The sequence below is a fragment of the Manis pentadactyla genome, chromosome 13 (genome assembly GCF_030020395.1).
Source record: "Manis pentadactyla isolate mManPen7 chromosome 13, mManPen7.hap1, whole genome shotgun sequence".
Lineage (NCBI taxonomy): Eukaryota > Metazoa > Chordata > Mammalia > Pholidota > Manidae > Manis > Manis pentadactyla.
Window position 1 is genome coordinate 23,894,067 of NC_080031.1, and position 15,513 is coordinate 23,909,579.

Here is a 15,513-nt window from a genome sequence, read left to right on the forward strand (position 1 = left end):
TACACTGTATGATTCACAACACCATCTTTTGTCTACTTAAATTAATTTCTCATATTTCATGGTACTCCAATGATCCATGTCACCTACAGGCTGACATTCAGAGTGAAGAGGTGACTAATCACCTTCCTTCGTGTTTCTGTGGTCCTTGCAGAAGCAACATGCTGATATGAAAGCTCTTATCAGCTTGGTTTCCTCAGTGGCTACAATAAACAGATTACTCCTGTAAACTCACACTGGGCATATGAAAAATAAACTTTGTTGGGATAAGCTATTGAGATTGTCATTGTTGATTTATTTTGTTTGTTATGTTACTTATTTTTTTGCAGCATAATCTAGCTTATCCTGACCAAGATTATACTGAATCATCTATGTCTCTGTAATTTTAAGCTAATATTTTCTTATATCTAGTTACTATTTCAACCTTGGCTTACTCAGATTCAGCATGACCTACCACAGGATGGTAAAGCATATGGCATAGTGGCATGGGTGTAAGTCAGAGAAACCCTAGAAACATAGGTTTAAATATATTCCTGGGTAAATACTAGTTGTGTAACTTTATATTACCTCAATTTTTATGAGTCACAGTTTTTTCATCTTTAAAATGGAGGAAATAACAGTGCCTTCCTCATGGGGTTACATTGAAAATAAAATAAAGATACTTTGCATGTAAATTACTTGGTAAAATTAAATGACCAATGAGTGTATATTACTTTTATTCCTATTAAATAAAACAATATTTATACCATGTTTGAAGGGCTTAGCTATGTATTTTTCCTTCAAATTAAGTAAGTATTTCTCTGTATAGTAAATATTTTCTAAATCTGAGGATGAAACTGGAATTTAGAGAGGTTAAAAACTCACCCAAAGTCAAAATATATATCTACAGTGGCCCTAAACTCTCTAACCTGAGGTCTTCTAACTTTTTCTGTAGTCCTGAAACTGTCCCTTAAACCTAAACTATTTGTGGCTAGTTTATCATCAGGTAAGTCAAGGCTGAACAGGCTTTGGATGAAGCAAAATCTCTTTGTGTAGCTAATGATTTAAGTGCTAGAAGGACTATAAGGAACTTGAACTTGTATTATCTTGACATTTTTCCTTCTGCTAATCAACAGAAGATAGGGAGAAGAAAAAAACCTTAAAAATCATATAGTACAGCCTCTACGAGAGATCATAAATTAGAAATCTAGAGGATAACATGGAATTCAATAAATTTTATAAATTTAAAAAATGCTTCCCCCAAATTGGTAGAATTAAAAAATCTTGAAGTAGAGAGGTATGTCAAAGACTATCTAGGTCAGTGTTGTCCCAATTATGTTATGGAAATCAATTATCCTAAGAGGTGATAACAGGTGTTTCATAGTAGGGAGTGTCAGCGTAAAACACAAACCTGGAAAGTATTACATTCTACATAGCTCTCCTGAAGACTTACAGTATAATTTCACACATTAATATTCCTTGAAAAGACCTCTAGTTAAGCTTAAATTACACCCACCGTTTCTCAAACTTCTTTAACAATGGAATTCTCTTTTCTGAAACAAGTTAACATTCTGTGAGACAATATCCTCATTCTAGTAGGTGGGTTAAGCCCTAGAGGTGTTTTAAAGTTATTCATCCTTTAGAGCTACTCAGTTATTGGATAGATACAATAAATGTGAATGATTAAAACAATATCCTTTAGAAGAAGTAAAAAACAACAAACATTATGTAACAAAGAAAAATGCTAGTTCAACTGGATACTAAAATTCTGAAAGGTCTCCCACTCCTACCCAATAACAGAAATTCAAAAATAAATAAAAATATATACCTTATACTGCTCTTTCCAACGACTTCTAGAGGCTAAACTCTCTAGACGAGGCTGAATAAAGCGGTCATCTAAATAATGAAGAGATGTCAACATATCTTGTGCGTAAGATTTTTGCCTGGCACCATCTGTTCAGAGGAACAACAAAAAATCACTTGGACCTATGAAATATTTAAATTAGTAAATACTTAAGGTTTTTTCCCTTAGTTTTAGGAAGATACTTGGTTTATTCATTACAAGCATTTTAAATTTTTAAAAAATTTAAAAATTCCATCAGAGCATTAGGGAAAGGAAAGAGCCATACAGGTCTTCTGACTGTTCACTGAACACATCAAACTTACTCTTTCCTAAGGGTCTTGGCACTTGCTGTGCTCTCTGCTAAATCCATGCATTACTTGCTCCCTCACTTATTCAAGTTTCTGTTAAAAAATCTCAAGGTATCAATCACCTCTTGAGATACCTTCTTTGACAATTCCAACAGACTTTCTTCCCTTTACACTTTTAATCTCCTTACCCTATTTTTTTTCCCCTAGAACTAATCACTAGTTGAAAACATATTATATTATGTTATATATTTGTTTATTCATTCAATGTCTGTCTCTCCCATTAGACTTTAAAACATGAGGTCAGGAATCTTATGTTAAGTCATTAACATATTCCAAGCCCTCAAATAATGCCTGGCCTTTAGGCAAACAATAAATATTTGTTCAATAAATTATGAATAAAACTTATTTGGCACTGAGGTAGATATTCAACACAACATGTTTATAGTCTTTGTTCTGTGCCAGATTCTGTGCTAGATGCAAGGGTAAGTGTCTATTTAAGGTATAGTTCTTCTCACACCCTGGAAGAGTTACAGAATGGAAAGGGCATACATATCACTTCTACCATACTCTCGGATAACAGCACAAATAAGGGAGTGACAAGTATTACTTGGGTAGGTCATGGATCACTTTCATGGTGGAAATGATTTTACATTCACCTGGAAAATCTAGAGTAGAAAGGGATCATATTCTAAGAACAGAATGAGCAAAGGCACAAAAGCATAAAATGCCATTATCACTTTCCATGTAATACAAGAAGCTGAGAGGCTGGGTAACACAGGGTGTTGAACTACCCTGCTGTCTTTATGAGTGTATGTCCTACTCCCCAAATTCACTGTGAACTCGCTATAGACAGGGGACCACCGTATTTCCTTTGTACCTTCCATGTAAAATAATCACTAACAAGTTTTTGATGTGAATGGACTTTTGGTGTTGTTGATCCTAGAGGGAACAATTGAAGGTTCTTAAGAATGGGTCTCCTTGGTTTTGTTAAAGAAAAAAAAATGTATATATATATATATATATATATATATATATATATATAACAGTGAGGTTTAAAAACTAGGAAAAGGAAAAAACCCTGATTTTTCCATTCATATTAAACTTACCATACAATGTTCCCAGAAAAGAATCATCTAAAGCATTGATGAGAAGAGCCTTCACAACTCTTTCAAAGTGAGTATAGTGGTCACTAAAAGAATCTGAAATTAATTTTAAATAAATATTAGGATCTAGTAGACAAAACAATTTCCTGAAGATAACAGGTTCCTTTTTCCAAGGCTGAGAAATTACAAATTTCTCCTACAAATAGGAGAAATCAATTAATCTAATTTATAGCTGCAAATACTCATTTTTCATATTTACTGGCTTCTAATCCAGAGTTTCTAGTTGTATTCAAGTAATATTCACTTTGCCAACTTATTAAGGGAAACTGTTCAGGGAATATTAAGATATGCTGTGAAAAATAATCAAAATCCCCTATGCACCTGTTTAATTATCATCTTGACAATTAGAGTGAGAAAGCATAGAGAAAACCTTTATAGGTAGATTGCTCAATACAAACATGAAACTCCTGTACTATTCTTTATCTCATGTTACATATGAAATTGTCCAGGAAATTGCTACCCTAGGCAGAACCCCAGTAGCTATAACAACTCTGTTTCTCTTTCTATTGCCCCTACAGTTTAGGAAAGTCATATTGTCTCTTTCCCATACCAAATATATATGCCTACTTTGCCACTCTCTCAGTCTAGTACATGGAATTATCTGTTGTGATAAGCCAAGCAATAAATGAGAAGGTCCCTACTATTTCCCATGACTTTTGGGGTCAAGGCTTACTGTGGCTGTGGGAATATTCTCTATGAAACATAATCCCTTCCTTCAAGTGGTCATCATAGAGCATCATTCCTATCCTGAATCTGTGAAGACACAGTAAGGACAGCCTCAGTATTTCAGGAAAAGGAGAAAATGCTTGGTAAAGGATTAATGCAAATAAGACTTCTTATTAGCATCCATGAGTGCATTTAAACTTTGATTTCAGTTGAAATAAAACAAAGATGGGATTTAACATGGAGAAACTTTTTTTTAAACTTATTTCTTGGCTACTTAAAGGCCTGTATAACTTTTTTACACTTTAGGGGAAATTTTTTGGCAAGCTTTGTTTTTTAAGAAAACACCTTATTGAATTACTGAAGTAACTAGAATAAGGCAGTAATAAAACTAAATTACAATAGCAGATAATTTGCACTGGGGCCCTTGAGCTTTTAGAGGGCTTATAATCAATTGAAAATGACTAAAGAACTGATCATAGCCATTTATGAATATGCTTGTTTTAAAACTCAGAACGTAATTGGAAAATGAAATAACACTTCAATAGAATTCAACTTTGACTAGAGTTCCATCAACCTCTGGATATATTAGTGTTGGTATATAACTGAATTTGAGAGTTAAAATGCATTTAAAAAATCAAATTCATCCTGCTTACCTAAGTTTAACTATCAAAAAAATTTAAAGAGAATTTTTTATCCCACTGAATGTATCAGTCTTGAACGGGATAACACCCAATATTGCTCACCTGCTGTAGAGTTTTGGGAGCTCTATTTCAAAGACCTTGATAGTGTTTCTAGGATTGGGAATAAAAGGAAAGGACAGAGGACCAAACTCATCTAGAGAGTTTTTGTCTAGCCACAGAATTCCTCTCCTACCAATGTATATCAGAATCTCCTTCAAAAGAGTCAGGCAAAAGACCTCCATTTTACTGTGCTTGAGTGGATGGGTGGGTGATGGGGAAATTATGCTGCCAGCACCTCAAAATGGAAAAAAAAATTACCAAGCAAGTATATGCCCAGCATAGTTTTACGCACTTTACATGCATTGCTTTATTTCTTACAATAAGCCTATGAGGTACTCTCATTACCCTTGGCTTATTTTTGTTCAGGAAACAAATACAGAGATGATGAAAAATTTCCCTAAGATCACAAAGCTAGTAAGTGTTAGAACCAGGGCTGGAACCCAGGCAGTCTGAATCCAGATTTCATGCTACTATCCCCTAGGTAGATGTTGTTCTACGTGGCAGTGACATTTAATACTATTATACTTCAGAACATAGAATTTAGACTTGGATGGAAAATTTTTTAAAAATTCAAATCTCATCGCAAAATTAAGAAAAACGACATGATAAAAATCACCTACTTAAGGTCACACAAGATACAAGCAGAATCGGGGTCAGAGCTCAGACTTCTCCCTCAGCTTTTTCAGTGGTTTAATCCTATTGAGGGGATTCTTTGGAATGTCCTAGGAATATTGCTTAAAGCTATCCTCCACGATTATATAAAAAATGGCAGAAGGACACAGGAGAACACCAACAATATTTGTGTTTATGTATAACTTCAGTTTTCCAAAGTAGCCAATTTCCCCATAGGCAATCGCCTAGACATTCTGTTGATTGTGCCTCCCTTATCATCCATTACTTTTATACATACACTAAGATTTGGATCTAACACTACCTCCCTACTGATCTGGCTGTCATTCTCATGCCAGTACTATACTGCTCTACTTACTGCAATTTTATGATTAACTTCTTACAACTGGTGGGACACATCCTTCTGGTTTATTTTGTGTTTTGAAATTTTACTTTTTCTCATATATCTGTTCTTCCAAATGAACATTAGGAATGTTTTTGCAAAGTTGAATAAAAAAATTAATTTCAGAAGAAATAACTTACTGTATTTTATTACCTTCCAGAATATGCTCTCTCCTTTTATTCATGTTCTTTTCTGTTCACAGTAAATTCTGTTATTGTACCTATAAAGCCATACTTCTGAGATCTTTTACCATTCCAAAGTAGTCATATTCTCTTAGATATTTGTAGAAAATGAGCTTCCTAGGACATTACAGAATTGGAGAGAAAGATATTGTTCGGGAATTCCTGGGCATTGACTGTGTTTTCTCCCTCAACTACAAGGAGATTGTGGTCTTGCTAACGTTAAATTTATTTCAAGAATCAAGAGACTATAAATATTCTATTAGGTAGAAGCACATAGATTGTTGGTGTACTTTCTTCTGGAATGGAGGTGTAAGTCCAGTATGAGAGGGCAGAGGCAGATCAAGAAATTGGCTTCTTTTTCTATTCTAAGGTTCCCCTTACCTCACACAGGAAAAAAAGGTACATGAGAAAATTAGGAAAATATATGCTGCATCTACTCCTTCCCTCAATGTATTATATCCTTTCTCTTAACTTCTGCATCCTCGGTCAAATCACTCAAAACTTTATAGCTTGTGTGTACATATTCATATTATGTTCAAATAATAAATGGCATTATCTTTTCAATAGTTACATTTCTTGTTTTACTTTCATTTCACTTATTACATTGTTCAAAACATCTAGAACAAAGTAGGAAATACTTTTGTCTTATTCTTTATTTTTAAGAGACTATCTCTAGTGCTTCATTAGAGGTATGATGTTGGCTCTTGGTTCAAAATACTTTGGTTATAAAAAAAATACTCTGGCTATGTAAAGGACACATGCTCATACTTTTTAAGACTTGTTTTTAGTTTTTAAGGTAGATATAGGCATCGAATATCAAATTCCCTCTTAGAATCTATTGAAATTAGAAGTTTTTTTCTCTTTTGACATTTTATTGTAACCCACTAATGTGGTACCTAGTATTAGTTATCTAACCATTCTTTTTAGAATGATAAAGTTACATTTTTGTGATAAAGATAAAATATATCTTTATCATTCTAAAAAGAATGGTTAGATAACTTTATTCTTATAATCAGTAAAGTATTTCCTTCATCTGTCTATGTGCAAATCTGTTTTCATCAGATTTTTCTTAGGTTAAACCCAAGAAGTTCTTCTAGTAGAGAGAAGAAAAAGAAACAGTTCTTAAGGAGAAGATAATACATTAAGGAATAGAAATGGAAATTCAATTTCACAAATTCCTGGGGTTGAGGATACTGAACAAATGGAAATCTAAAGGAAGAAAAATTTTAACTTTAGTGAGATAAATATATAAAAAAAGATTTCAATGTACTAAGAGGCATACCAACGTTTTGGTTGTAAAGACGTGTAGAGATGTGAATCCAAAGGTATGATAGAGAAAATATTCTTGACTTGCCAGACACACCGACACACCCACTTATGCGGATTTAAGAAGCTCACATCCCAGTATTAAAGCTCTACATATCTTTACAACCAAAATATTTATATGCCTCTTACTACATTCACATCTTTTTTATATATCTCACTAAAGTTATAAATTTTCTTCCTTTAGATTTCCATTTGTTCAGTATCCCCAACCCCAGGAATTTGTGAAATTGAATTTTCATTTCTATTCCTTAATGTATTATCTTCTCCTTCAGAACTGTTTCTTTTTCTTCCACTAGAAGAACTTCTTGGGTTTAACCTATATATCAATGATGAGGTTTTCTGTACTGTTAATTCGGCTGTTTACCTATTATACTATTAGATTTTATTTCTGACTTTACATTTTGTTTTCTGGCAACTTATCTTTATTTATCTTAGCTAGCTCTCTTTCATCTCAATGTGTTCTCACCTTATGACTTCCTATTTCTTTTCCACAGATTGAAAAATGCTTTATATAATTTCTTTCTGTTTCCTTAAATAAAACTTTTTTTGTAGGTGTTTTCTTCCTCTGAGTCATAAGGACAATGTTACTTTTCCCTTGTGCCACATGATTTCACTAGTTTGTTTTACTTTTCCTAGAAAAAGAGGGAAAGTTCTAGGATTTAATATTTAATATAAATGGTTACAAGATTCTTCTTAGGCACACTCTGTATTGTGCTGATAGGATGATTCTTTAATTGCTAAGTGGAGACTAAGTTAACGTTCACTCTTAGTCTCATTTCCAGTATTCTAGCAAATATTTACCTAGCAGAACATAGTAGACTGAAATGTACTCTTCTACTACTATATTCTTTGCCACTCTGAACCTAAGATAGAGTACTGGTAAAATAATATAATCTTCAGTATCCACAAATTTGAAGGTTACTCCTATCTCTTTACCTGTGTATAAATAGTTTCAGTATGTGGCCATTAAAGATCTTGAATACAACAGATCACTGCCAGTCTATCCCTCTACTTTCCATCATCTCTCTTCTGGGAGCTATAGTCTCAGAATAAATATAGAGAAATACTAATAGGGATTGATGAGAAAGGAAAAAGATGATGGTGTCTTCAACTACTGCAGCGATGTAGCAGGAGGGTAAACTATTCGGAGATGTAACAGATACAGTGAGGAAGTGACAAAATTGTTTTCCTGCAGGTAGAATTTTTTCTTCAAAAAGATGAAATTGCACAGGCCACTGACTGTGATTCTCAACTGAGTGCTTTATTGGAGTTAAAAAATGTTTCTCCTAAATTTTGGTCATATGTTGACTATGAATACTTCTCAGTAATCTTGGAGGCATTAGGAGGAGATTGAATCTTGGAATACTAGCCTAATGACAACTTAACCCAGGACATAGAGTGGTGTTAATTATTCATCATATAGGTTATTGCTTTAATGAGAAAATATATTTTGATTTTCATATGTAAGAATTAACTTATAACAATTTTTAGAACATACACCTTGGCATATTAAAAACTGCCTATATTTAATGTATTATATTCACAAATGGCATAAGCATTGGTAAGTAATAAAAACATTAACCAAGTCTCAAGTTATCATTAAAATAGTGTCTTTTTCCTCTGATGTTTTAATAAATCTGGTAATATATAACATTTTTCTGTCTTGAACTTTAAGACCCAGGAGCCTCCAACCAATGTGCTTATCTAATTATTCACCCATCCAACAATGAGTTCCTATAATGTGTCACCAACTCCAATGGGTACTAGGAATACAAAGAGATGCAAAGTTGACTAACTGTTTGGGTTATTTTTAGGAAATGGGGATGCCCACTTAGCTCTTTTTATTGGGCTTTATTTTTTCACATACCATAAAATTCACTCTTTGGTGTAGAGTTCAATGACCAATAAAGTTGTATAAACGAAAACCAAAAAAACAACAGTTCTACCACCACCTCAAAACACCCTTATGCTACCTTGTAAACATTTAGTTCTCCACATATTGAGTCTGAGGTATCCGAAAGACACTTGGAGGAAAATGTTCAGTAAGATGAAAAATTGGACCTTAGTCTTTGGAGCAATCTGTGCTTGAAATAAAAGTTTGGGAATTTTTGCCTATTGATTAGGCTGAAGTTATGAGGAAGAGACTACCTGAAGTATAAACAAAATGAAGGTAGTTTGAGGATGCAACCTTTAGAAACATCAATATTTACACGGTGAATGGGAAAAGGGGAAAGTAATATTATAAAAGAGAAGGCAAGAAAGAATGATACCACAGAAACTAAAAAGAGGATGTTCTGAAAATCAGTGTGGTCAATGGTTGATGGCAAAGCACAAAGCAATATATACTAGGTTAATATAAGAACTGAGGAGTATTTGGCAACTGGTAAGTTATCACAAACTTTAGCGAGAACAATTTTACTGGATTGATGGGTGCAAGAGTCTGAGTACATTGCTTTTAGTTAATGGAAGACATGGACAAAAAGTAAGATTTAGAATAGTGTGGCTGGTGGAACCTATCAACTCAAGGTAGAAAAAACATGAATGTAAGCTGAGAAAAGGCAGAGCCAGAAGGAAAAATTGCAATTAAGAGCATACAAGGTAAAATGTATTGCATAAAAAATGAGATACATCTCCCTTGGAGGTGGGGGTGCTCAGTGGAAAATGTTAAGTACAGAGCTCCTTGGTATTTACCCAAATGAGTTGAAAACTTACAAACACAGAAAAATCTACACCCAATATTTATAGCACCCTTATTCATAATTGCCAAAACTTGGAAGCAACCTATATGTTCTTCAACATGCAAATGGATAAACAAACTGGTACATCCATACGGTGGAACAGTATTCATTGATAGACAGAAATGAGCTACTAAGGCACATTAAGACATGGAGGGAACTTAAATGTATATGAAGTGAAAGCAGTCAGTCTTAAAAAGGCACTCAGTAAAAAAAGCTACTTTCACTTAACAATGTCCTTGATGAGGTAGTAAAAATAACTATTAAATCTTCAGCATACATGTTTTTAATATTCAATGGGATGAAATGGGAAGTATGTATGAAGCCCTTACACTGCACACCAAAGTCTGATGATTCCAACTATAAAACATTCTGGCAAAGGCAAAAACTATGGAGACAGTAAAAGGTGGTTGCCAGGGGTTCAAGAAAGGAAGGGAGGGGTGAATAGGTAGACCACAGGATATAGTTTTAGGACAGTGTAACTCTTCTGTATACTACAACTCTGGATACCTGTCCCATCATTATACATTTGTCAAAACCCATAAAATGTACAACACTAAAAATGAGCCTTGAGGTAAACTATGAACTACAATTAATAAAAATGTATCAGCATTGCTCATCAATTGTACTAAATGTGTCATACGAATGCAAAGTGTTTGCATTATGATGATGTATTTTATATATTTATATATATATATGTTAAAATATACAATTATATATGGTAATATATATCATGTAATTATATACTTATAATGCAATTATGCATTATAATCCAGAATGATTATAATCCTAATTGAGTTCCCCTGAGATTCAAATGTGCAGCTGCCAAGTGAACCAGTTCCTATTGATATAAGGAAGTTACTAATTTTCAATATATAGATGTCTGTCACTGGCATCTCTAAAACTGATAAATTTCTTGAAGCTTGAATCATACCTCAATCTTCTATTTTATCATAAATAATGAAATCTAAATTGAACCATGTTACACACTTTAGAAAATACGGCCTTTTAAAAAAATTGGGAAAGAAAGCATTCTTGAAGAAAAAAAAATGTATTCATCTAGTAGGCTGTTTCTACTAAGGTTTTAAAACATCATAAAAACAACCTTTGAATTTGTGTACAATTACAGGGATCAAAATAATAATGTATATTTAAAGATGTCCTAAAATTTCAGGACCCAAGTGTTTATATTTTCACTAACTATATAAAACTGTAAAAGTTTCTAATTTCCTATCTCTGATATGTTTCACTGAGTGATGCTTCAATTCACCTGACAGAACCAGCAGTTCTCAAAGTATGGTCTGTAGACCCTAGAAGTCTCCAAGTTCATTTAAGGGTATCTATGAGGTCAAAGCAATAACACTAAGATAATTATTCACTGTTTGCACAGTGTTCACATTTTCACTGATGGTGGAAAAGTAACAAGGCCTAGGGCAGCTGGCTCCCTAACATAAATCATGGACTAGCACTAAACTACTAGTAATCATTGTAGTCACTTCTATGTACTCAGTAAAAAAGCTACTTTCACCTCAAAATGTACTTGATGAAGTAGTAAAAATTATTAACTGTATTAAATCTTTAGCATATATGTTTTTGGTATTCAATGGGATGAAATGGGTAGTATGCATGAAGCACTTAAGGATGCATCCTGAATTAGGAGCTGAAAAAGCCTCATTTGTCATGAAACACCATTTTAACTTGAAAAATGACTGACAAACTATGGCTATTCGGGCATTTGTCAAGTATCTGCTCAAAAAAAGAACAAAGGGGATGTGTCATTTCAAGAACAACTCACAATATTTACTGCCAAAGATAAACAGATTTTTAAGTAGAAATTAGAGGTTTGAAAAACTTGTATTTGCTACTGTGATTGTTTCCCCATAACTAAAGACTTTTCTGATGAGGTCAGTGGTGATATTAACAGATGTGATTTTTAAAATACTGTATAATGAAATGTGTCAATATTTGGAAGATCTGTAAAAGCCAGTGAACCAGTATTTTCCAAATGATCAATGCATGATGTTACAAAATCATGAACGGATAAAAGATTCATTCAAACTGCCAAGACAGACCAATGGGTTTTATCATAGGTAAGTACTAGAAGTTCAATTATATGGTTTCAGATTCTATACTACAACTAACCTTTAAAAAACTATCACTTGTTGAATTGTGGTATAGTTTAAAAGGAGAATATCCACGATTATCTTGAATATACTTTTCAATTACTCCTCCCTTTTCCAGTTATCTGTGTGAAGCAATACTATTTCATCTTCTTTAACCAAGAGACCACACAGACTAATGCAAAAGCAAATATAAGAACTCAGCTACCTACTATTAAGCTAGACATAAAGTGTATTTATTAAAATGTAAAACAATGCCATTCTTCTAATTCTGAAGTAAAATATAACTATTTTTCATAAAAATGTACATTACCATTAATGAGTTTATTGTTACCTTAAGTCAATTAATAAATCTATTTTAAATGTCTCCGTTTTGTATTTCTACAATGGTAAATGTTGATAGATATAACCCACAGAAGAAAGAGCTCTTTGGGATCTTCAATAATTTTTAAGAGTATAAAGGGTTCCTGAAACTACTAGAATAAACTTTTATCAGTCTGACAAATTAAAGTTACCTGAAGATGAAACTATAGTTCCTAATCAATAATTTATAACATGATAGTAAAAGGCTAATTTGATACTTGATATAATACCATGATTATAACAAGTCATAGAACATTTTCTTGATATTTAACTTACAAAGAGAATTCTTTTTTACTAATTTCAGTTGTGATGTAGTCAATTTTTCTCCTTGCTGGCTTTTATTCTCTTCATCACCCTCCTCATCTTGTACTACAAAGTCATCAATAATATAATCATCTCCATCTTCATCATCTTCATCCTCCTCCTCCTCCTCCTCCTTCTCCTCACTTTCATCACTGCTTGGGCAGGATTCCTTTCCAGAGTCCTAATTAAATTAAAACATATCCTTCAGTAAATTGTACTTTAAAAATTGTCAGTATGGATGTGAAATTAAAAGATTAAATCTGGAACAAAAAAATGATCCATTCTATAGAAATGAATTTCATATTTTAAGGTCAAAAAATTTTTGTATGTTAAATATTGAGCTTCTGAAATTAGGAAGAAGATAATATACCTTGGTAAGTAATATAAAATATTTAAAATGGACATTAAGATTATAAATAGAAGTTCAAGACAGGAAAGATCATACAAACCAGCCTTTCAATTTTAAAAAAGAGGGACTGAGGCTCATGTAAAACAATATACTGGATACAACAATGTAATCAAACATGTTCAAGGATACTTGATTAAAAAATGAATTCTAGGATTATTGAGAAACAATACAGACTCAGTACTTTTTTATAAAAAGTACTTTAACTAAAAATTTAAAAACAGCAACAAAACCAATAAAATTTAACACACCTCAAAGTCTCTACTACTATTGCGTCTCCGGCGAGATCTTAGTTTTGAAAGTTCTTTCAGTTTCTGGAATTGTTCTCGCTTTTTTGCAGCTAAAGCTTTTTCGGTTTTTTTTTGCTCCATCTCCACTGAAGAAGACTCATCTTCAACCACTCTACGTGGACGTTTAAGACCTACTTTCTTAACTAGGATATCACTGTCATCACTCTCATCACTGTCATACATCACAGAGGAGATCCTTTTTCTCTTCCCTCGCTTGATGTGTTCTTCTAAATCCTCCTCTATTATTTGTCCAGTGTGTCCATTGGGATCTTCCTCTTCTTGACTTGAATGCTTTTCATGATCTGGTAAGTCAATACTTCTATGTTTGGTTTTGTTCTTTTCTTCTTCACATGCTGAACTTTTGCCAGCATTAATGAGATGGTCACAGTTGTTTCCTTCACTGTCAGTTTGAGTTAATTTAAACTCACTTTCATTTTCTGGCTTTTTATTACTACCTAGCCCCTTGTTACTCTCAAGCTCTTCATCATTGTCAACACTTTCATCACTATCCAGATTCTCATTGCTATCCAGCTCCTCATCACTATTCAGCTCCTCATCGCTATCCAGCTCTTCATCACTATCAAATAATTGTGAGATACTACTTCTTTTAGTCCGCCTCCAATCAACTCGAGATTTCTGCCCATGATCTTGAGATTTAGAATTTTTCCTTGTTTCATATCTTCTAACATGTTCCATTTTCACTTAAGCTTCTACAAAATAAAGTTATTAGGAATACAATAATGATAACCAGATTACAATTAATGAATTTGTGGTACAAACTATATTTATTTGGTGTTATAAAATGATTCACAAAGGTATCACATGAAATATAGAGTGAAAATGGTATCAGTTATTCAATGAATAATTTATTGAACATCAATGAAATTATTATATGAACATCTATTCTGAATTATGCTATCTGTTATGCTGAAAGGGATACACAGAAAAATCATGGTCCTGTTTTTCAGAAGATTATCATCCATGTGTAGAAATAAAAACATACACATAAGAACTAAGAAAAAAATGGAAGGTCGTATTCATTTAGTATCAAATGAGTGATAAAAATAACTGTGATAAAAATGTAAAGATGCAGGAAGATCAGTGTAGCAAGTGCATCACTAAAGATTTTATTAAACAGATATGATCTGATAGACTTCTGCAGGATTAGTTATCTTTGAACAGAAAAAATGAAAGAAAAAAGGATTTTAGCCTTACGTAAAAATGGTAAGGTCAAAACTATGCCACTGAAAAGGAACATGGTATGTTTAGTAAATAAATGTGACCAAAAAGGTCTGAAAATGGTATGAAAAAATACTTTATGCTAGACGAAGAAAGGAAGGTATAGGAAAATAGAGATTGCCAGAAGGATTAATCCTGTAAGCAAGGATGGACTGTGAACAGAGAAATTACATGAATTATAACATAAAGGACCAATGAATATATGAAGTTATAAAGTAGTAGTTGGCATAAAAAATATAGGGAAGCAAAACTGAAAGATAATCTATCCACCAAAACTGCAGCTTCTGTACACTTTAGTAAATGGCAATGGTTTTAAACCAAAATTAAAGATACAATATAATCCAATAGAAAACTTACTAACAATCCGACAATAGGTAAAAAAAAAAATGTTTCATGGCAAAGCAGAGCATGGTATTGAGACAGAAAACAAATGTTGCAAATTTCTGATTCAGAAAAGGGTGAACTCCATTAAAATTATCAACAGTATGCAGTAAAAGAGCAATTAGAGACAAGCAGGTAATTAGAAAAGCAGTAACACATATGTACTTCTGTAGTTGCTAAGGAAAATAGAAACATGATCACAATGTAATGAGACTAACCTCATAATACATGTAGAAGAGCTGATATATTTGAGTGCTATTTCCTTTGGAGAAATCACCTTATTAGGCTGATTATTCCAGTATTTCCATTATGGCACAGAATATTCCTGGAGATTTTCTATAAACCACAGTGTTAAAAATTTATAAAAATATGAAAATAATCACACTTCATATTTTATCCAAACAAATGACTTAATGACTTACTTTATTCACTTGTCTCATTTATAAAGCACTGTTAGTGA

General features: G+C 32.9%; 1 protein-coding gene across 6 annotated transcripts in view; it reads right to left on the bottom strand.

Annotated features, from left to right (window-relative positions):
* The window catches only part of CCDC82 (coiled-coil domain containing 82), a 30,598-nt gene that overhangs the window by 11,679 nt on the left and 3,406 nt on the right, over window positions 1–15,513 (bottom strand). For 4 of the 6 annotated variants that reach the window (XM_057490743.1, XM_036902824.2, XM_057490739.1 and 1 more), the window contains exons 3-7: window positions 15,272–15,389; window positions 13,395–14,143; window positions 12,711–12,918; window positions 3,234–3,326; window positions 1,805–1,929 (exon numbers count right to left, since the gene is read on the bottom strand). In XM_057490743.1, the coding sequence (XP_057346726.1) occupies window positions 1,805–1,929; window positions 3,234–3,326; window positions 12,711–12,918; window positions 13,395–14,129 (1,161 nt within the window). In that variant the 5' untranslated portion in view covers window positions 14,130–14,143; window positions 15,272–15,389. The remainder of the gene's footprint in view (window positions 1–1,804; window positions 1,930–3,233; window positions 3,327–12,710; window positions 12,919–13,394; window positions 14,144–15,271; window positions 15,390–15,513) is intronic. The other 2 variants (XM_057490742.1, XM_057490741.1) reach the window with 2 other exon arrangements.